The 23,125-nt window shown below is 39.9% G+C and overlaps 1 protein-coding gene across 1 annotated transcript in view; it reads left to right on the top strand.

Annotated features, from left to right (window-relative positions):
- KIF13A (kinesin family member 13A) overlaps positions 1 to 23,125 on the top strand; it is a 198,445-nt gene that overhangs the window by 110,869 nt on the left and 64,451 nt on the right. Inside the window, 5 exon segments of the mRNA XM_057700702.1 lie at positions 9,639 to 9,731; positions 11,132 to 11,312; positions 14,230 to 14,317; positions 15,805 to 15,939; positions 16,624 to 16,736. Of these exon segments, the coding sequence (XP_057556685.1) occupies positions 9,639 to 9,731; positions 11,132 to 11,312; positions 14,230 to 14,317; positions 15,805 to 15,939; positions 16,624 to 16,736 (610 nt within the window).

The raw sequence follows: 23,125 nt of genomic DNA, 5'->3' as shown, positions 1-23,125 counted from the left end.
TGACATAGTGCTGTGGGTTGCTTTGGGCATGCCTGTGTTTTAAAACTTGTCCACACGGCTACAGGAGTCTAATAATCATAAACCCCACAGAGGAAATTGGCATCTTGGTCATGATTATGAACAAATGAGGTCAGGTTTGCCCTGAGGATTCCCCGCACGAGGCACGTGTTGCTGACATCTGCAGAGTGGCCACCTCCCCTCTGGCAGGCATCCTGCGGAAAAGCCACAAGCTCTTGGGTTGGACCGTGTTGTGCCTTTGCATGGTTTGTCTGGGATAGAAAGAAATTCTCATAGTTCTGCCTGCTTCCCTCAGGACTTCTGAACTTTCCCTTCTTGCTAGTACTCATTCCCCTAGACAAGTGGCATTTCAGTGAACTGAAGTCGGGAAACATTCAGGGTGGTGATAGTGTGTCTTTTGTGGGTTCCCTGATTCCCACCATCCAGCATAAAGTTTTTTTTTTTTTTTTGCTGTTTGTTTGTTTTGTGAACTAAGCTTCTAAAAGCAGTTGGCAAGTTGTTTTTTCCTTTGTGAAAAAAGGGACTACTGTGTTTAAGAAATAGAAAGGAGCAAAGAAAAACAAACAACACTTTCAGTCTTTTGGATAAACCAGACTCTCCTTGATAGACTGTATAAGGGTCTTTGATGGTTAATATTTTCTGTCCATCACAGAGTGAAGTGTAGCCACTATTCGTGTTTCATGGAAAACTGGTTCTGCTGAAGAGGGTAGAGACTGTGTAGAGGGCATTTTTAGGCTTTGGTTGACAGTCTTGGCTTTTTTAAAATAATTGTTTATTGTACCAGTGGTGGCTGAAAGTCACCAAACTAAAGAATTGGTTAAGTATAACCCCAGCCAGGGATTCATAGAGCTACAAAGGCACCAGGATAAAAAATATAAGGGGAGCTTTATAGAGTATGTTTCTATTCAGTTTTATTGATATGATTTAAGTTGTTTTTTTCCCTGTACCTTCCTGAGATATCGTGATGTTATAAAAAATAGTAAATATTTTTCCTCCACTAGACAACATGGATTGGTGTATTCTAGCCCAAATAATATTAATGATACTGTTCCTTCTTCCTCTCCTTATCATGACCCCAAACACACACACACGCGCACACGCACACACACACATTCACACACCCCCTTCCTTCTCTCACGTGTGAGTACACCACCATTACATTTGGTCAGTGGAATTTTAAAGGTGGGACCCCTAGAGGCACTAGAAAAATAGCAATAAATGATTCCTTTAATTTCTTTTTTTCTAAGAGTAAGTGTCTTTTATCTTTAAAATGCGATTGCCTCACAGAATTGTTACACAGATGGGGGAACTGTTGAAGGAAAAATAATTAGATGGTTACCTCCTTCTCTACCCCCAAATTAATTATAGTCGATTAAAGATTTAAGAGATGGTATTAATTATGGATATTAGCTAAGATGTATTTTAGACTTATAATGGCCAGGCACTGTGGCAGGTGCTTTCCTGTACTGCCTTATTAAATCATACCAGCAACCCAGTAAGAGAGCAACTATTATTCCTGTTTTACTAGTGAAGGAGATCTTGCCCAAGGTTACACAGCTGATAAGAAATAGAATTCAGGTTTGGAAATAAAACTGGAAAAACCAAAAACAAAACTGAAAGAAACTATGGGTGATTAGTATGTAATTTGGGGCAATAATAATCCAGAAGGATTTTGGAAGCATGACATATTCCATAGATGAAAATCATAAAGGAAAAGATGAGAGATTTGAATATGAAAAACCAAAAGCTTTTGTATAACAAAGAACAAAAACATAAGACTGAAAGGTGAATGATAGACTGGGGAAAACATGTATTGGGTTGGCCAAAAAGTTCATTCAGATTTTTCTGTAAGATGTTATGGAAAAACCCGAATGAACCTTTTAGCCAACCCAACACAGCATATGATAGATCAAAGGTTAATAATATCCTTAATATATGATGGATATTTTAAAATTAATACTTAATCAAATACTAAACCAATTGATTTATAAAAATAAACATAGGACCCAAATAGCCAATTTATTAAAGAGTAAATAAAAATGGACAATAAACTAAGGAAAGGAAAACTTTAACAAAGCAAGAGGCTTTTTTTTTTCTATTAATCAAAACCAGGAAGAATGATAATAGCCAGTGTAGAAAAAAAGACTCATGCATTGCTAGAGGAGTTAGTATTTTTATTTTTTTGGAGTTTTGCCTAGTAAAGTCAGTTTAAAAAGTGTACAAAGCTAAATGTATAAGGAAAAACAAGGATAAATGTATTGCAGAAAAAAGAAGGAAATAATCTAAGTATCTATAAGAGAAAACTGCATCAGTTAAGTATACAGTGGGAACTAAACAGAGCTATTAAAAAATGTATCTTTGTAGAGGTGGGAAAGTGTTCATTATTTCTTGTCTTAGAAGATAATAAATTTCCCTTGAGACATGAAGTCATAGTGACACAAAGGATTCCAGTCTCTCTAGAATCCATTCTTGCTTAGATTTGTAAAAAATATATGAACTTCATAATTCTTTGTATTTTTCCTTTTATAAATTGTGTTTTGGAATAGCTATTTAAGGATGGAAAGGAGAAAAATTCTTTCCAGAAACACAGTGTAATTGTTTTCTACTTTTTCATATTCCATTTTGTGTTCCCCAGAATGTTTTCCTTTCCTAGTTACAACTAAAACTTTATTAAATACAACAAATTTGAATTATATTCTGTCCGTCAAATGTAACTAAGTATCTAACTAAAAGAACTTGACTTTTTGGAAAGCATATGTGTACATTTGGTGGAAATCAAAGAGACTAGTTTATTTTTTTCAGTCACATATTTTGTTTCAATGTCTAGGAGGCAACTATGAGTGTCAGTAAAAGTGTAATCTGTATTTTTATCAAAATTATTAGATTAGTTACATACATGTCTGTTCATACCCCACAACCATATTTAACAAGACTATTGTAATCTTTAGAGGCTTATTAGAATGTCTTTCTTTCTTTTTTTTTTAAATTTTAAAATTCTTTGTTTGTTTATTTCTTTATTGGCTGTGTTGGGGCTTTGTTGCTGTGCATGGGCCTTCCCTAGATGCAGTGAGCGGGGGCTACTCTTCGTTGCAGTGTGCAGTCTTCTCATTGTGGCAGCTTCTCTTGTTGTGGAGCACAGGCTCTAGGTGCACGGGCTTCAGTAGTTGTGGCACATGGGATCAATAGTTGTGGCTCCCAGGCTGTAGAGTGCAGGTTCAGTAGCTGTGGCGCATGGGCTTAGGGCTCGAACCCACGTCCCCTGCATTGGCAGGCAGATTCTTGACCACTGCGCCACCAGGGAAGTCCTAGAATTTCAAAAACAGCCATACTTTGACCAAAGTGTAAATGCTACAATTAACATGTTAAGTTCAACAAACAATATTTTGACGCCTCCGTCATCGCTAATGAGGAAAGGGATCCCCAATTAAATACACATTAGTCTGAGAACAGTGGTGTCACCAGAACAGTTCAGTAAATGAGAGTACGTACTGTGTGCCAGGTACCCAACTAAGATGCACCAGCCCCTGTTTTCAAAGGAGCTTACAATTCAACAATAGAGACAGACATGGGAAAAAGAACTACAGTGTGGTGAGTTTGGGAGTTTTATTTATTTATTTATGTTTAAATTTATTATTATTTTTTGGCCACGCCCCACAGCATATGACATCTTAGCTCCCCGACCAGGAATGGAACCCGTACCCCTTGCATTGGAAGCTCGGAGTCTTAACCACCGGACTGCCAGGAAAGTCCCATGGGAATTTGTTAAAAAAAAAAAAATCCCGTGGAGACCGGAGGTGGGAGTAACTGATGCCCAGTGTCCTGCAGCATGAACCACTGATTATGGGTGGGCCTCAGCCCATTTGGGTGTCGGCACCCACAGACCCAGGCCCTGCCACTCCCTGGTGGCCCCATCTTGGGCAAGTGACCTGCTCTTCCAGAGTTGCCACCCTCACCACACCCCATCTCCTTCTGGATAACAGTCTATCCTATCATATCTAGGTATTGCCAGGATTCAGTGATATAGAATATGGAAAGTGCACTGCAAACAGGATAGGTGACAAAAAAATTTTTTTTTCTTCTTAGCAGCATAAATAATAAAGGTACACAAGTCAAATAGGTTAATTCGTATCCTATTCGGTATTTGCAATAATTTGGAAATAGGCCAAGCTGAAATTTATTCTTGTGTTTTTTATATCCTGCAGCATTCTTTGATCATTTTTTATTTTTAGTGCAATTTTAGTATACACACTCTGGGTGGTGGTGATGGTGTTTTTTTCACCTGCTACATCATAAACCTATTTCTATAGCATTCATTCTTGCTTTTTTCAGCTAATAATCTTTGCTTTTAAAAGACCATTGCTATGAAAGGAAAAGAAACCTTGTGACTTACCCTTGCTAAAACATTGAGAAAATAATTCCTCATAATTCCAGCCTACTCAGCATCAAGAGCAGAAACCAGAAAGTATTCCATTTCACTACCTGATAAAAGAGCAGATATAAATCCTTGATTGGTTAATGACTTCAGGCTCTGTGAAGCCAGGGGAAAAGCTCTTTGACCACAGTGCTTCTCCGCAGTTGAGTCCTTTCACCAACTCAAGCTCTTGCTTTTTTTTCTCATGTTACTAAATATGAACCACAATCATGAGTTACAGTCAGGATGTTTGACCTAGCCAAGTCTTAAAGCGTCTTGTCCCCACCCTCACCCCACTCCCTTTCTAGGGGCTGGTTAACCAGTGTGGAAGATCAAACGAGATCGCTCCATTCATCTGTTTGTACCAAGAAAGTGGTGCTTTTTGAATGCCTTCAATGGCACTTGGGTCCTGGCTGAGGACCCCCACCAGTTCTCACAAGCCTGAGCGTAGGCTGTGTTTAATTCCCCATCTTCTGCTCTACAGGGCTCAGGTCCAGATTTAAGCCTGTGTTTTGGCATAGGCCTTGAGAATACATGTGGAATAAGGAAGGTCCTCTGAGAAAACATATGAGAAAAAAAATGCCCATGTGTATGAAAGAGCAGCGACAGGATCAGTCAGATATTTTCTTAGCGAGCACAAGACTCTATCATGTTTAACTATAACATAAAAGCATCTTTGTATTGGAGTATAGTTGATTTACAGTGTTGTGTTAATTTCAGGTGTACAGCAAAGTGAATCAGTTATACATATACCCAGTCTTGTTTTTTAAGATTCTTCTCCCATTTAGGCCACTATTGAGTACTGAGTAGATGTCCCTGTGCTATACAACAGGTTATTATTAGTTATCTGTTTTGTATATCGTAGTGTGTATATGTCAGTCCCAGTCTCCCAGTTTATCTGTTGCCCCCTTTTATCCCCTGATAACCATGTTTGTTTTCTAGATCCATGACTCTATTTCTGTTTTGTAAATAAGTTCATTTGTACCTTTGTTTTTAGATTCCACATTACATGTGGAATATATCATATGGTTTGTGTCTTTCTCTGTCTGACTTACTTCACTGAGTATGATAATCTCTACATCCATGTTGCTGCAAATGGCATTATTTCATTCTTTCTTATGGCTGAGTAGTATTCCATTGTATATAAACACCACATCTTTTTTTTTTCTTTTTAGAGAATTTGTTCCACTGCAGTATTTTTTTTTAAGATTTTTTTTTGATGTGGACCATTTTAAAAGTCTTTATCGAATTTGTTGCAATATTTCTTCTGTTTTTTTTTAAGCTCTTTATTGGAAGATAATTGCTTTACACTCTTGTACCAGCTTTTGAGGTACACCAAAGTGAATCAGCTGTATTTATACATATATCCCCATATCCCCTCCCTCCTGCAACTCCCTCCCTCCCTCCCTGTCCTGGCCCTCTAAAGCATCACCCATCATTGAGTTGATCTCCCTGTGTTATACAGTAACTTCCCACTAGCTATTTTACAGTTGGTAGTGTATATATGTCTATGCTACTCTCTCACTTCGTCCCAGCTTCCCCTTCGCCCCCTTGCCCCCCAACCCCATGTCCTCCAGTCCATTCTCTGCATCTGTATCCTTATTCTTGCCCTGTCACTGGGTTCATCAGTACCGTTTTTTTTTTTTTTTTTTTTAGATTCTGTATATATGAGTTAGCATATGGTATTTGTTTTTCTCTTTCTGGCTTACTTCACTCTGTATGATAGACTAGGTCTATCCACCTCATTACATATAGCTCCATTTCATTCCTTTTTATGGCTGAGTAATATTCCATTGTATATATGTGCCCCATCTTCTTTATCCATTCATCTGTTGATGGGCATTTAGGTTGCTTCCATGTCCTGGCTATTGTAAATAGTGCTGCAATGAACATTATGGTACATGTTTCTTTTTGGATTATGGTTTTCTCTGGGTATATGCCCAGTAGTGGGATTACTGGATCATTTTGTAGTTCTATTTTTAGTTTTTTAAGAAACCTCCAAACTGTTTTCCATAGTGGCTGTACCAAATTATATTCTCACCAACAGTGCAGGAGAGTTCCCTTTTCTCCACACCCTCTCCAACATTTGTTGTTTCTAGGTTTTTTGATGATGGCCATTTTGACCGGTGTGAGGTGATACCTCATTGTGGCTTTGACTTGCATTTCTCTGATGATTAGTGATGTTGAGCATCTTTTCATGTGTTTGTTGGCCTCTGTATGTCTTCTTTGGAGAACTGCCTATTTAGGTCTTCCGCCCATTCGTGGATTGGGTTATTTGTTTTTTTGGTATTAAGCTGCCTGAGCTGCTTTTATATTGTGGAGATTAATCCTTTGTTGCTTTGTTGGCAAGTATTTTCTCCCATTCTGAGGGTTGTCTTCTTGTCTTGTTTATGGTTTCTTTCACAGTGCAAAAGCTTTTAACTTTCATTAGGTCCCATTTGTTTATTCTTGATTTTATTTCCATTATTCTAGAAGGTGGGTCAAAAAGGATCTTGCTTTGATGTATGTCATAGAGTGTTCTGCCTATGTTTTCCTCTAGGAGTTTTATAGTGTCTGGCCTTACATGTAGGTCTTTAATCCACTTGGAGTTTATTTTTGTGTATGGTGTTAGGAAGTGTTCTAATTTCATTCTTTGACATGTTGCTGTCCAATTTTCCCAGCACCACTTATTGAAGAGGCTGTCTTTTTTCCATTGTATATTCTTGCCTCCTTTGTCAAAGATAAGGTGCGCATATGTGCTTGGGTTTACCTCTGAGTTCTCTATACTGTTCCATTGATCTTCCTTTCTGTTTTTGTGCCAGTACCATACTGTCTTGATCACTATGGCCTTGTAGTATAGTTTGAAGTCAGGAAGCTTAATTCCACCAACTCCATCATTCCTTCTCAAGATTGTTTTGGCTATTCGGAGTCTTTTGCATTTTCATAGAAATCATAGGATTTCTTGTTCTAGTTCTGTGAAAAATGCCATTGGTAATTTGATGGGGATTGCATTGAATCTGTAAATTGCTTTGGGTAGTACAGTCATTTTCACAATGTCGATTCTTCCAATCCAAGAACATGGTATCTCTCTCCATCACCACATCTTCTTTATCCATTCCTCTGTTGATGGATATTTAGGTTGCTTCCATGCCCTGGCTGTTGTAAATAGTGCTGCAATGAACATTGGAGTGCCGGTGTCTTTTTGAATTACGATTTTCTCTGGGTATACACCCAGGAGTGGGATTGCTGGATCATATGGTGGTTCTGTGTTTAGTTTTTTAAGGAACCTCCATACTGTTCTCCATAGTGGCTGTACCGATTTACATTCCCACCACATAAAAGCACTTTTGAAAGTGTCTTTAATGGATAAGAATGTTGACAATACTTTATTATCCTCTGAGTTTATGTGTGTGTGCACATACACACATCTTTAGGTAGTCTTCACAGCAAACCTGTATTTTTAGGAAGCCTCTTACAGTTATACCCTTTTTAAAAAATCCACATATTCCACCAACATGTTTTAAATGCCTCTTCAGTTGAAGTCAGAAGTTGAGAAATAAGGTTATATAAATTTGGTATATTTTCTTCCAATCCTTTTTTCTTCTTTTTTTCTTTCTTTTTTTTTTTTTACTCTAGCATACATAGATATCACACATACATACATTTGACATAAATTTTTACATTATATATACAGTATGAACATGACTTTTTTTTTTAACTCAACAATTTTTTGAATTCTAGCATTGCTTACACACATAGATTTGTTTTGCTCATTTTTTTTAAGCATGGTGTGTAACATCCCATCATATAAAATACTCACATTTTACTTATCAACTCCCTTACTAATGGGCATTAAACTTGATTCCAACTTGCAGTATTATAAGTAATGCTGCCATGAACATCCTTTTACAGGGGTCTCTTGTGGGAGCCGGTCTGTAGGGCAGATGCCTCACAATGGGTCAGAGAGCCTGGGCATATTCCCTTTTCTTGGTGCTGGGAGGTTTTCCTTGGAATGGCTGCATTTGTTTATTCTCCCACCAGCAGCTTATAAAAATACCTGTTTCTTCAGTCCAGCTATATTTGATATTGTCAAGGTCTTTTTTGCTAATGATTGGAAGTGTTATTTCTTGTTTCATGTTTATACTTTTAAGAGTCCCCTTCTGCAACCATGATACATCATAATATAACAAGAGACTGCTAAAATCAGATGCATGAAAGAAAAACATACACCCAAAAGCTTATATTGCATTATTTCCAAATGTAAAAGGAATTGTCATTTGGATAAAAAGATTAAACTGACTCATTCTTTGGACAAACATTTACTAAGCATTTTGTACTAGGCGCTAGGATTACAAAGATAAACAGATTATAGTCTGACATCAATCAGGGGCTTCTCCTTCCAGTAGAGGAAAGAGGTACTTAAACCAGTAGTTTCTACATGGAGGAAGGAGAAAATCACTTTAATTCTCTTAATGGTGGGGCTTGCATGTTAGAAAGGCACCAATTTCAAAGGATAGTAAATACCTCGTTAAGTGTTTAAAAAGATTTTCACACCTTAATCTTCAGCTGGACACTATTGTAATATAGATAGTATACGACAGAACCCCCCCCCCCCCCAAACACACACACACTCCAGAGCCACAGTGAGCTGTAGACGGGCTCACAGATGAGAACCTGTCCCCGAACCCCCACGGGAACACAGGTGAGAGGTGCCTGGGCTCAGCAGCAATGAACAGTTTCTCAGCACCTGGTGTGTACTTAGCACCCGGCTAGGTGCAGAGGTGCACACACATACCAAGATGTGAACGACGTGGTTCCTGCCCATTGGAAGCTCAGAATCCAGATGGGAAGTTAAGACACTTTATGTTGAATGACAGTTTCATACTAACTCAGGAGAAGGAACTAAACCAAATTCAGATGATGCTTCCATATGGCCCACAGACAATGGACGGGAAACTTGAATGCCTAGAGAGACACCTTAGAGGGAAACAGTGGGTAGCATCATACATTGATCCGGGTACTGAGCTATAGTGTAGAAGAGTAAATAAATAAAATTGCATACCTTAAGGTTTTAATCCACAGCCCTACACTCAGTAGGGATGCAGTACACTTAACATCTTTTTGGATTGAGACCATGTTATTAATGACTGGGCTCAGTTATTAATACAAATGTGTCAAGAAAAATCAGTCTTTTTAGTTTTATTTTTTAATTTTTTGTTTTGTTTTTTAGGTCAAGAAGTGGTTTTCAAGTGCCTTGGGGAAGGAATTCTTGAGAAAGCCTTTCAGGGGTATAATGCTTGCATTTTTGCATATGGACAGACAGGTAAGTAGCCGCTTGCAGTCAGTGATATTAAATGTGCATTTCTTAAAACATAGAAATAGAGAACACTTTGGGAAGCCATAGGAAAATGCTTCTGACTTCACAGGTTTAGCTGAATTAAACGATCAAAAGTAATCCTCTTTTTGAAGGTTCAACAGGTGTGGTAATTGAGTAATTTTAGTGTTAATGAGCGAAGCTAGTTTCAAACTATTAAGTGTTATTTTCCTAAATTATAGTTTTAACCTGTGTTTGAACTAGGAAAATAATTACCAGTTTCTCAGTATAAATATTACCGTGAAAAACTGTAGAAAAACTTAGTATCATCCTGTACAGAGGACTTCACCAGGATATTAAACAAAAACAGATGAGTGGCTCAGCCATTAACACTGAGCCACCATTATTTCCAGCTATGAAGCTGAAATAAATAAATCATGACAATACTGCCTGTTGTCACATCACAGGATAATTAGAATATATATCAAAGCACTTTCACAAATGTGAACTATTTTGTGGGTAAAATACTGTTAACGTTACTTGTTGATGTATAGGTGATATTTACTATGCATACTTTTATTTTTTTATTTTTATTTTTTTTGATTGTGATGGTTTTATGGATGTATACAAATACTAAAGCTTATCAAATTATATGTTAGATATATGCAGTTCATTGTAGGTCAATCATAACTCAATAAAGCCATTTAAAATGTTAAGTACAGGGATTTCCTAGGTGGCCCAGTGGTTAAGAACCCGCCTGCCAATGCAGGGGACACGGGTTTGATCCCTGCTCCAGGAAGATCCCACATGCTGCAGAGCAACTAAGCCTGTGCGCCACAACTCTTGAGCCTGAGCTCTAGAGTCTGTGAGCCACAACTATTGAGCCCATGTGCCGCAACTGCTGAAGCCCACGCACCTAGAGCCCATGCTCCGCAACAAGAGAAACCACCGCAGTGAGGAGCAGGCATACCACAATGAAGAGTACCCCCCACTCGCCACAGCTAGAGAAAGCCTGTGTGTAGCAACGAAGACCCAACACAGCCAATAAATAAATAAATAAATAACTTTATAAAAAAACAAAATTAAGTACAAAAGAGGAATCAGAAAAAGAAAGAGAAGAGGGAAGCAGAATGACATGCCTACTTTTAAAGATTACGTGTTTGTAGTGGTTACATTAGTACACATCCATCTCTAAAGGAGGTGCCCTCTGGGTCTCACAGTGGAAGTCAAACTGGTAGCCATGAGTGTCATAGAATAGTAGCCTTGGTGTCTGAGGGCCTGGCTTTGGGGGGCCAGATCGTCTACTTCTGTTGTGTGACCTTGGCTGATGGGTATGAAATGTTCGTATAGTTGAAGCATTACATTTTGCTTCCTCTTTCATCCTCCTTTCTCTGCTTGCCCTCCTCCAGGCTCAGGAAAATCCTTCTCCATGATGGGCAATGCTGAGCAGCGGGGCCTCATTCCAAGGCTCTGCTGTGCTTTATTTCAAAGGATCTCTCTGGAGCAAAATGAGTCACAGACCTTTAAAGTCGAAGTATCCTATATGGAAATTTATAATGAGAAAGTTCGGGATCTTTTAGACCCCAAAGGGTAAGTTAGTGGTTGAAATTAACCTTGTCATAGGGGTAATAATTTTCAATGATCCTGAAGTTAAAGTTGCAAATGAGTATATGTATTTGAGCCCTTGGTCACTACTCTAGTTTTGGTTCATTTACTGAGAAATCATCAGCTTCTCAAAGCCTGTTGGTATATCTAGTATCATAGTTTATCCTGTATTCATGTATCGATATGAAGTTGCTTACATATGCCATTTAAAAGGATGTTTTTACTATTTTGTTATTTTTACCCCTATGATTTATTCATAAAAATTGAGATTAAAATGACACATTGGTCCTTCCATTTATGTTGGAAAGTAGCACCTCTTAATTGGAGGTAAAGCGGTCGAAGGTTTCAAACGACCCAGCCTAGACAAGACACTCTCTTCTGGGGATGTACATTGGAATCACTTTGGAGGCTTTTTAAGGATATACTGGCCTGAGCCCCATCTGTAGAGCCTATGTTTCAGTAGACCCGGGGGAAATCCAGGCATCTGTATTTTTAAAAAACTCGGTAATAAAAACCAGATGAGTTTGATTCATAGAGGAAAGAGAGGGCCATTTACCGTATTTTTTAATTTATTTTTCCTTCTTTAGTTCTTTTAATTTAAAAAAAAATTTTTATACATCTTTGTTGGAGTATAGTTGCTTTACAATGTTGTGTTAGTTTCTACTGTACAACAAAGTGAATCAGCTATATTTATACGTATATCCCCATATCCCCTCCCTCTTGAGCTTCCCTTCCACTCTCCCCTTTTTATTATAATTAAATTTTTTGATTTAGAAATAATATACATATACATAAATTTAGAAAGTAGGTAAAATGTAAGAAGAAATAAAAATGACCTATAATCCCATCAGTCAAAAATAACCACTGTTAACACTTTGGAACATTTTGAACCCGTGTTTCAAATCTTTGCGGTGGATATGTGGTGTGTGTGTTGAGGTCATTCTCTAAATACAATTCAGTATCCTGAATTTTGCATATAACATCATGGATACTTTCTCATGTTATTAAAAAATATTTTAAAATGCTTTTAGCAGCTGTATAATCAAGAGTGTAGTCAGAGGTATAAGATAAAAATTATAAATGGCAAGGAAGTGACCCAATCATCAGAAATGTTTTTACTTTTAGTTATTAACAGTTTAATGCATATGAAAGAACATTTATAATACATGTAAGGTATAAAGAGTAAAAAAATCAATGACTGTCCTACTCACAGTTTGGCTTCATAAATGGAACATGACTGATATTTTTGAAGCCACCTATATGTTCCTCTTTGATCCTATTTCGGTCCCTACCATTCCTCAACGTAACTACCGTTATGAATTTTATGTTTCTCATTGCCCTCCTCCTCTTTAAGAGTTTACACATCATTTTGCACAATTTTTAACTGCGTGTAAATGGCATCATAATAAATGTGCCTTTGGTGACTTGCTAATTTTCCCTTCAACGATTCATTCGTTCTGATATATGAAGTAATAATTCATTAATTTTTACAGCTCTTTAGTATTCCACTGTATGATTAGACAATAATTTATTTATTCTATCTCCTGTCATTTGTGTGGTTTCCACTTTTTACCACTACTGTGCTGCTCCGAGAGTTCCTGTATGTTCCTCCTGGTGTACAAATGCAGGGTTTTCTAGGGGGTACACCTAGCAGCGGAATTGTGGGTCAGAAGCTACAGAATCTTCAACTTTGGTACTGCAGAACTGTTTTCCAAAATGGTTGTACCAGTTTACACTCCCACCAGAGGTGTACAAGAATCCCAGGTGTTAGACACCATCAGAAGCACTTGTTATTGCGCTAGATTTACTTTTTCTTGCTCCTGAATAGCATTAAAAAATCTCTGGTTGTACAGAGTGAGCCAAGTTCTGAATCCGTGGGCATCAAAGCAGCTCTCTTGAGACTGTGCACTTGGTCAGCCCTTGCTGAGAGAACAGCAGAATTGCTTGCTGTCACACTGCATTCTTCAGCCTTAAGATAAAGTTAGTCAAAGCGACTTTGTGGGGTTGTGAGATTAAGTGAGATAACTGAGACGTTCTCAGGCAACAGTGTGCAGACTTCAGGAAGCACTCAGTCATTCTCAGTTTCTTTCCTCCACACTTGAGTGATGCCAAACATTGACTCTTGATTTGAAAAGTGATTAGTACCTGATGCCATGACATATGTGACATACGCAGTATGGCCACAGTATATATTATAGCTTTGCTGTTCAACTCAGTTATCTGTTGATAAGCTCTTCAGATGGGTCCCAAACTGGGTTTGCCATTTAAAAATTTAAAAGAGCCCTAAAATCGTCACCAGCAGAGCCGATTCTAAATATAGGCTAAATATCAGGAACTACAAACAACTGCTGTACTGTGACATCACCTTCTGTATAAAATGGTCAGCACAGAAGCAGACTAAATCAATGCTGCTGATCTGAAAAGGGAAATGAAAACACTTTAATACTGTTCACTACTTGCTCAAAACTTTAAGACATTGCTTCCTGAGAATATGCTTATTTATAAAATATCCGGAAGGTTAAATTCAATTCTGGCATGTTCTTCGCTTTTTTTTTTTTTTTTTAATTCCTCTTCCCATGTGAAATTGAAGTTCATCTACTAAAGCAAGTTAGCCTAACCTAGTATTCTGGGTGCTGGCTGTTTAGTTTGGGAGTAGGGATAGAATTTTTTAAATAGTACGTTACTTTAAATAGAAATCGGGCTATAAAAGACATTCCTCATAAGGAATGCTGCTTTGCTAATCCAAATAAAATAGCTTTTAGAATACTTTTTGATCGTTAAAAAAAATTCTTTTGAAATTGCAATCTTCGTTTCTGAATACTTTTTTTAAAGTGCTTTCCTTTTAGAAAGAAAATCTCAGGTTGGGTCTGACTCATTCATTCCTTTTTCCTTTCTCTCGAAGGAGTAGACAGTCTCTTAAAGTTCGAGAGCATAAAGTTTTGGGACCATATGTAGATGGTTTATCCCAACTGGCTGTCACTAGTTTTGAGGTAAGTGTTATTTAAAAAAACTTCTTTTAAAAACTGGCAGTAAATTGAAGTGTATAAGTAACATTGAATGTATTTTTATGTGAACACTTTATAGCATATTAATACCATTCATGGTCTCAGAAACCCAGTATTAACCACCCCAAACAGAAAGAAAGGGCTTTAATCGCACTCTTCAACCTGCTTGGAAGGGTTTGCAGTGTTGCTGGGACACCCAGCGTTTAGAGATTGCTGAATATTTTTGCTAATAGCACTCTGTTGAAACAGTTCTCCCTGAAGTTGCCAGTGATGTCCTTCTCCACAAATGTGCACAAATGTAACCAGTATTTGGTAGTTATTTCAACTGTTTCTCTTTGACAAGGTCTCCTGCGTTAGTTTCCATTACTTTTCACTCTTCTGATTTTTCTGTTTTTCTGAATCAATCCTCCTTCCATTGACTGACCTGCTTCCTTTTCCTACTCCTTGACTTTTATGCCTTCTCACGTCCTGGCTTGATGTTTTCTCTCTATTTTTATTGTCATTGCTTTGTAAATCCCATAAAAGAAACTGTTGTCTGTTGCTGAAGAATGCTGATAAATAAATGAATGAGCAAATACCTCCTTCCACTTAGAAGTGCCATCTATATGTTGTGTTTGTCCTTGCATCGTTTCATATTCAGTAGGACTAAAATTAGTCTGCGAGGTAACTCCCTCCAGCCATTTAAACGTAGACATTTCTAATATTATTTAAATGAGAAATAAAGTGCCATCATTACTTTGAAAACACTGAGATCCTGAGATGAACGAAGACCCCTCTGGCGTGAAGGTGCTGAGTCAGCACTTTTGCTAAGACGCCTGGCTCGTCGTTCAGTGTTATTAGGGTCACTGTCCATCTCCTCCTGTCACTTATTAGTAAGAGCTGAGGAGTTTGTGATTTGCACCCAGCTCTGCCTTTACTAGATGTGGGAAGAGTTATTTGACCTCCGTGAACTTCAGTGTCCTTGTGTTGTAGTGTCAGGAAAATACTTCTTTTATAAGGTTCATTCATCAAACGTTGTTTAAGAGCCATAGGTTCTGGGTGTTCTAAAACAGGTGTACAGAATCAAATGAGGAAAGTTCCCCATCCTGGAGAGCCCCAGTGTTGGAGGAAGGAGGCAAATAGGCAGTAGAGAGCTGTGCAGGAGCGTTAGAATAAAACAAGGTAACTACTGTTACTGAGTATCTGGAATGCTCAATAAATATTAGCTCTTTTCTCCTTAGGAACTTGCAAAGGGAAAAATAGGTATTTAACAGAAAGAAGGTAATTGCAGGCTGGAAAGAATGGAGGAAACATTTCATCCACTAGAAAGGTCTGGGGGTGTGGAAGCTCCAACCAGGCTCTGTGGAGGAGAAGCAGGAGGTTTACATGGGAGGGTGGTGACAGATGCGTCATAATGAACACATCCACCTGGTGGGCAGGACGCTGTTCTTGGACTTTTTGCTTACAATGTTTTCCTTGTGCTTTGCCTCTAGGATATCGAGTCGTTGATGTCTGAGGGAAATAAGTCTCGGACGGTGGCTGCAACCAACATGAATGAAGAGAGTAGCCGCTCCCACGCTGTGTTCAACATCATCGTCACACAGACGCTGTATGACCTGCAGTCTGGGGTGAGGGATCCGGGAGAACCTTCGGTGGCAGCGAAGGAACTCACAGTCCCTACGTGGGCGAACGGTTTCATGGCTGGATTCAGTTCCCGGGAACATTGTGCCAGCTCTCTGCTTATTACTAGATGAGCTACTTTGCTTGCATCATTTAATTTGTTAGGTCTTACTTTGTATATAACATTTTAAAAAAATTGAATTCCTTGTATAAACTCTCTAAAGAACATGATGATGTCACCATACAGCTTTTAATATGTATCCTTCCATACTGAAATTCCCCTAAAAACAGCTGAGTTTACCTCATAGTCATTAAGGGATATTAAAGAGGAAACCACAACATTTAGCCTAAAGAAATCTTTTCCCAAAAAAAGAGGTATTTGACCTGAAAGCGCAGGAATCCCCATGTCCTGGTGTGTTCTCATAGGCGCATAAAAGCTCCAGCTTTCTGACTGTATTCTGGAAGGCCCAGTGCACTTGCTACCCAGCTGCGAAACAAAATGCCGCACTGCCATGCCAACCTAAGTTTTCCCCATGAAATTGCTAGACGAAGAGCTCTTCTTACCATTTAAAATCTTTTTGAGTTTGCCTCGTGGTTGGGGATGGCTTCAGTTGTGGAGCTGACATATATGTAGGTGTCTGTGTGATTTCTGCACTCATGTATGTCGTTTCTCTCTTGTTTCCCACAACTAGAACTCGGGGGAGAAGGTCAGCAAGGTCAGCTTGGTGGACCTGGCAGGCAGCGAGAGAGTGTCTAAAACGGGAGCCGCGGGAGAGCGACTGAAAGAAGGCAGCAACATTAACAAGTAAGGGGCTGGTGCAACTCCCACGTTAAACCAGAACATTCTGCCCAGCTCCTGTGTGTCTGGGGGACTTGTTGTGTTATCAGGGGTCAGATGGCTCTGATCTCAGATGGTTCAGTGTCTGTGTAGCTTTAGTGAACTGGGTTGAAGAAAAATATCCGCCTGCCTCTATTGAGATGCATAAGGTTTATTTAAGTAAAATGATAAGGTACAGCCCCAGCTCAAACGTTGTACAAATACCAGCGTATCATTGCATAGTATAGTCTTAGGTAAACACAAGTCGCAATTTTGTACATTAAAGCATATCTTAAATTTAACTCCAGGAGCTTATTCTGAAGAGGAAATCTGCTTCGAATCCCTTTGTGAGGCTATTACTGTTTAAACATCAATACCTCCCCCCAAAAAGTAACAGTTATTGACTAACTGCCTTCCTGAAATCTCACTCTTTGCCTTGAGTGCCTGCGGCATGTCCAGGGATGCGGTGAAGGGTGAAGGAGAGCTGAGTGGTGCAGGGTATGTAGGAGTTGACCGGGTGGACGAGCAGATAAAGGCTTTTCACGTGGAGGGTGCAGCAAAGGCACAGATGAAGGGCTTGTTCTTTGGGTCACACAGTATCCCAGGATGCTCCTGATATGCAAGAGAAGTCTGTCTTCTCCAGCATGAGAGGCAGCGGAGTTTGCATTTAAGCGTGTGTGGTTGAGCAGGATTGCCTGGGCTTAATCCTGCCTCCACCCTTACTAGACACGCATGTATCACGGGCAAGTGAGTGCACCTCTCTGTGCTTCATTTTTCTCGTCTGTATAATGGGGATAAGAGCAGTACCCGCTTCATCAAATTGTTGGGGATTAAATGCCCGTATGGGCTTAGGACAATGCCTGGCACGTAGTATGCACTGAATAAATATTAGTGGCTGTAGCTATTATTTTTATCTGTATTAACAGCATAATCATTATTCCAAGTTCAGCAGAAAGAAGCTTAGTTTGTACTTGTAGTGTTTTTCTGTTGAGACATAATGACTTGGGGTTTATATGTATACATGTAGCTGATTCACTTTGCTGTACAGCAGAAACTAACACAACATTGTAAAGCAAGTATACTCCAATAAGAACTAATTTAAAACAATAAGTTTAAATAAAATTTAAAAAAATAAAATAAAATAAACAATAAGTTGGGTTTTGTTTAGGGCAGAAGGTGACGAGGTGATACATTCAGGAACGTGTTTGTGCACCTTGTATTTCAAAGTGGTACTGGCACGTTGTAATTTTACAAAAGTTTACAAAAGCTTAAACTTAGCAGTGAAATATCACCCCCCCTCTCAGATGAACACAGCTGTGCTCACTGCTAACTGTCCAGACTGCTGCTTTAGGGGGGTAACTTCCAGTCATTCTGTCTCCTGCTCTAATAACAAAGGATTCTGCTCTATTTCATGACAAAGCATCACAGGAGCTTAGGCAGGCATACAGCTCTGCATTCCAACATGAGTGCAAGAACCAGGATGGGGCAGCAGGAATGAGGGCACCAAAGAAAAGATTGTCACCCCTCCTAGAGGTTTGTTTACTGGTGCTAAGCCGTGCCAGCCCTTTGCCTGTGTCTACACTTGCTTGTGGGAAGCCACTGGGAATTCTGTGCTGTGAATTTATGGAAATTGTGAGTATGGCTGGCCTTGATGTGTAAGGATCACTGACTTCTGTTGACCTCTTACTATATGCCGGGTGCTGTTCTGAATGCTCTATGTGTAATAATTCTCATCAGCATTGTGAGATGGGTCTGTTATCCTCATTTTACAGATGAGAAAACCAAGGCAGAGAGCAGTTAAGTAATATATCCAGGGTCACACAGCTCTAAGCGTGCATCTTAGATTTGACTGGAGGCAGTTTGGTTCCTGAGCCCAGGCTCACCCACTGTGCTGTAAGTGGGATGCCCAAGTGTTCTGTTTGCCGGGAAGAGTCCTGATTGACACTTTTGTCCCAGAGGAAATATTAATAGTGCCCCTTCAATTTGGGCAGTAAATTACATGGTGTCTCAAACTGGACTACCTCAAGCCCACATGATAACATGATTTAGATACTCCAGCTACTGGCTCTTTTCCATTATAACTTAAAATATGGAATGGCATTCTCTTGGTATCCTACTACCTTTCCGTATATACTAGCCCTTTCACAAAAGGATGTATGTAATCCTTACTACTATTCTCTGATATATGTACATTTTTAGGGTTCTTTTTAGTTTTGGGGGCACTTTCCTGTGCATTATTTCATATGAGGTTCATTATATGTATTTTTATCTCTGTTTAATGGTGAGGAAACTGATGGTTGGAGATATGTAAGTAATATGAAGAAAAGCTGAGCGGACACTTATTAAGCCTCTGCTGTGTGCCTGGCACTGCATTAGAGGTGGGGATGCAAGAGGAACTTAGATATTGTTGTAGACAGAATATTGCCGCCCTGTCCCCCAGATATATCCAGGTCCTAATTCCCAAAGCATGTACATATGTTACCTCACAAAGGGATTTTGCAGATGTGATTAAGTTAAAGACTTTGAGATGAGAAGATTATTCAGGTGGGTCTGATGTAATCACAAAGCTCCTTACAAGTAAAAGGAGGAGGTAGCAGAGCCAGCGTCAGGATGATGTCGGGTGAGAAAGACCTCATAGTCCACTGGTCACTGGAGGACAGAGGAAGTGGCCTTGAGCTGAGAGACGTGGGCACCTGTAGAAGCTGGAAAAGGCAAGGAAACGGTTCTTCCGTCGAGCCTTCAGAAGGCACGTAGCCCTGTTCACACGCTGGTTCTAGCCCAAGGAAGCACACTCTGGACTCCAGAACTGAAAGATGATACCTTTGTTGTTTTAGGCTAGTGTGTCTGTGGTTATTTGTTAAGCATGATTGCTGCCCTCCAGGAGCATGTGGGTAAAGACACAGTAAGTTACTTCATCCAAGGAAGCAAAAGGAGGTGGGGGGATTTTCTTGTGCATGTTATGTTAAGAAGTGCTGCATCACCCAGCATTGAAGCATGGAGCTGTTTTTCTAGGACATGTTTACCAGCCCGAGGGTGTTTGCCAAGTTGGTCTTGTGCTTTTCCCAAAATAGCTGGCTCAAAGGGAGTGGAGCTGCCTCTGAACCCTTTCCCTTGAACCTTAGTCCAGAGCTTTTTTCTGTACCCCACACATGTCTCTCAGCAACCTGAGCCAGTGCATATGTGCTGGGAGCCCACCATGGGTCTAGGTCTCTCCACCAGGTGTCCTCCAAGTTTTCAGCATGGTCATGGGCACTTAGTCACTGAATTAATGGGACAACTTCTCACCGTAGGACTGTGCCATGGGTCTGCACTGCTGTCTTAGAGACCTTTGTAGAAAGAAAGGCCCACAGTCGTTTACCTGCAGCTCTGAAATCCACAGTGGTCTGCAAACCAAGTGCTTTTCTGATTTTTTTCATAGCTCACTTGCTGGCGAACCCTTACCTGAACTCTGATGAGGTCTTTTATCTTCATTTATGGTCTTTATTTAATCATTTAGTGTGGCCATTCAAAAGTTTAGCTGCAGAAATGTTAATGAATTATATGATGGGCTGCCGTCCCAGATCCCACCAGCGGTCATGTGTAGTATATGCACTGAACTTCCACGAGTCCAAAATATTCTGAATTTCAAAACACATGTGGCCCCAAGGGTATCTGTTAAGAGAGAAATGGACCTGCACTTTTTTGCTCTATTTAGCAAATATGTGTTGAACACTGACTGGGCATAAGAAGAAAGGGGTGAGTAAGATCAGACCCTGGCCTTGGGAAGTTCAGAGTCCACTGGGGAAGGAGATCTTTGGAGGCATGGTATTAATACATTAAGTGCCATAGAAACTTACACATGGGGTACGGTGGGGACATGGGTGACAACACATCTGGAAGGTTCGGGGCAGGGGGACGTCCCAGAGGAGACATCGGAGGCTCTTAGTTACAGAAACTAGGGGGGGTGACCTTTCTGTGCTTCAGTTTCCTCACCTGTAAAATGTGAATGAGCAAAGACTATGAGTAGGGCTGTTGTGAGGATTAAATTAGTAACTACTTGTAGCGTGCTTAGAACAGGCCTACCTGTAGTAAGCTGTGTGTAAGTGTTTACTGGTAAAGTAAAATAAATACTAGGTTGAGGTCTTCCTGGGTTGCACAGTTGTTAAGAATCCACCTGCCATTGTAGGGGACACGGGTTGGAGCCCTGGTCCGGGAAGATCCCACATGCCACGGAACAACTAAGCCCATGCACCACAACTACTGAGCCTGTGCGCTAGAGCCCTTGAGCCACAACTACTGAGCCTGAGTGCCACAACTACTGAAGCCCACACACCTAGAGCCCGTGCTTCCTGACAAGAGAAGCCTCTGCAATAAGCCCAAGCACCGCAATGAAGAGTAGCCCCCGCTCACCGCAACTAGAGAAAGCCCATGAACAGCAGCGAAGACCCAACCCAGCCAAAAATAAATAAATAAATTAATTAATTAAAAAAAAAACTGTTTGGAAACTACTGCCCAATAGTTCTGCAAATGGCTTTTTAAGCCTTAAAATCAGTGCCCAGGGTGGGCTAAAAGTAAAGAAATCTCTGACATGTTTCCTAAGCTTTCTCTCGGCCTCCCGTTGGGGCTTCTTTGGATGGAACATTAATAATCCTCTCAAGCAGACCTGCCAGGGACTTCACACAGACATTAGTGTCTGCTTAATGGGCTGTGGATTTAGGGGCTTCATCTCTCCTTAAGCTCTTAAGAGCTTTACAGCACACATTATTCCTTCACGCAGAGCACTAAGGCACCGTGGCTGCACCACCATGGCCTGTTCAGGGCTGGAGAGGGATAGGTCATCTGTAGACCATCTTCCCAAGGGACGCATCTGGGAGTCTGTCTGCTGCTCCCCTATCTACTGAGGCTGGAAGGACGCAGCCTTTCTTGCTGTTGGAGACCGGCTGGTTCAGCTTCTCTGAGAGCTCACTTAGATCATGGAACTCTCTAATACCCCAGGAATGTCATAGAAAACGGTTCTGTTTTATTCTCAGCAATGGCCAACCATTAAATGCCAGCAGTATTCACCTAATGAGTATCTTTCCCAGTCTCCTTACCATTTCAATTACTGTGGTTAATCATAAAATATATACTAAACATTTCCAAAAACGGGTTCTACTGAACATTTGTTTGAGGGATATTAATATACGTTCCTCCTAGGATTCTGTCATATAATTTATGTTTTAATAACTTAAAACATGTGACTTAATCCTTTTTTTTTTTCCTGAGTACTCTCCATGACAGCAGAACTAAACATGAACTTGTACTGAGGGAGAATAAAAATGGCCTGCCTTCTGTGCATTTTTCAAGGGCAGGTGGGGGTCCTTGTTAATTTACCACTTGTATGTTGCACATATGTGAAGAAAGAAATCTGAATAAATGTTTCTATATTTAACACGAGAGACCCACAGGGGACAGAGCGAAAGTTTGCTCCTGGGGTTGCAGTAGCCACATCTTTTGGGACATGTGCCATTGTTACTTCAGTGTTTCTCAAAGCATTCCTTTTTTTCTTTTTCGCTGCACTGTGCAGCATATGGGAATCTTAGTTCCTGGACCAGGGATTAAACCTGCACCCCCTGCGTTGGAAGTGTGGCGTCTTAACCACTGGACCACCAGGGAAGTCCCTCCCAAAGCATTCTTGTGAAATACTAGTTCCTCAAGTGGTTCTGGGGCAAAAAAGATCCCTGGATAAATAATTTTAAGGAAGGCTACTTATAAAGCCTTCCTTTGGAGATTCCCACTGCTGAAAGCTCTGAGAAATCCTGCAGTCATGTATCAGTATAACTCCATGATTCCCTGAGCATACTTGATGACAGAAATCTAAGTATAACATATATTAATGTCTTGAGAACAAATGTGCAGGAAAACCTGTTTTTGGAAATGTTTGTATATGCTTTTTTATTATACCACAGCAATTGAAATGGAAATGAGATTGGGAATGATACTTGTTAGATGAACATTTGGGTTTAATGATTTGCATTAGTAACTGGAAAACAGTGGTAAGTGGAAATGAGGCCCATATTGTAGATATATCTGTTTTCTTTCCTCTCTGGTCATGTGATGGTGCTGTCCTTTCCCCATAATTTTCCACATAAATTGCCACTTTGCATTTCTCCTTTCCTCTAAGGAGTGTGCACTTCCTGGGGAAGAGTGCTAAAACTCATTTCCACTAATTTCATCTGTAAAAGCCAAGGATTGCATTCAGCTGTAAGCAACAGAAACCACTGCGGTGACAACCAAGTGATGAGTTAATCTTGCTTACTTAACAAGAAGTCAGGGGTTGGTCCAGCACCTTAGAAATGGTATCGGGCACATAGCTGTACCTACTAACTTTAATATGTGTTCATGTGGTTCTCATGACC

Source organism: Hippopotamus amphibius, chromosome 11 (assembly GCF_030028045.1).
Source record: "Hippopotamus amphibius kiboko isolate mHipAmp2 chromosome 11, mHipAmp2.hap2, whole genome shotgun sequence".
Lineage (NCBI taxonomy): Eukaryota > Metazoa > Chordata > Mammalia > Artiodactyla > Hippopotamidae > Hippopotamus > Hippopotamus amphibius.
The sequence above is the reverse complement of the archived record's forward strand: the minus strand, read 5'-3'. Positions and strand labels throughout refer to the sequence as shown.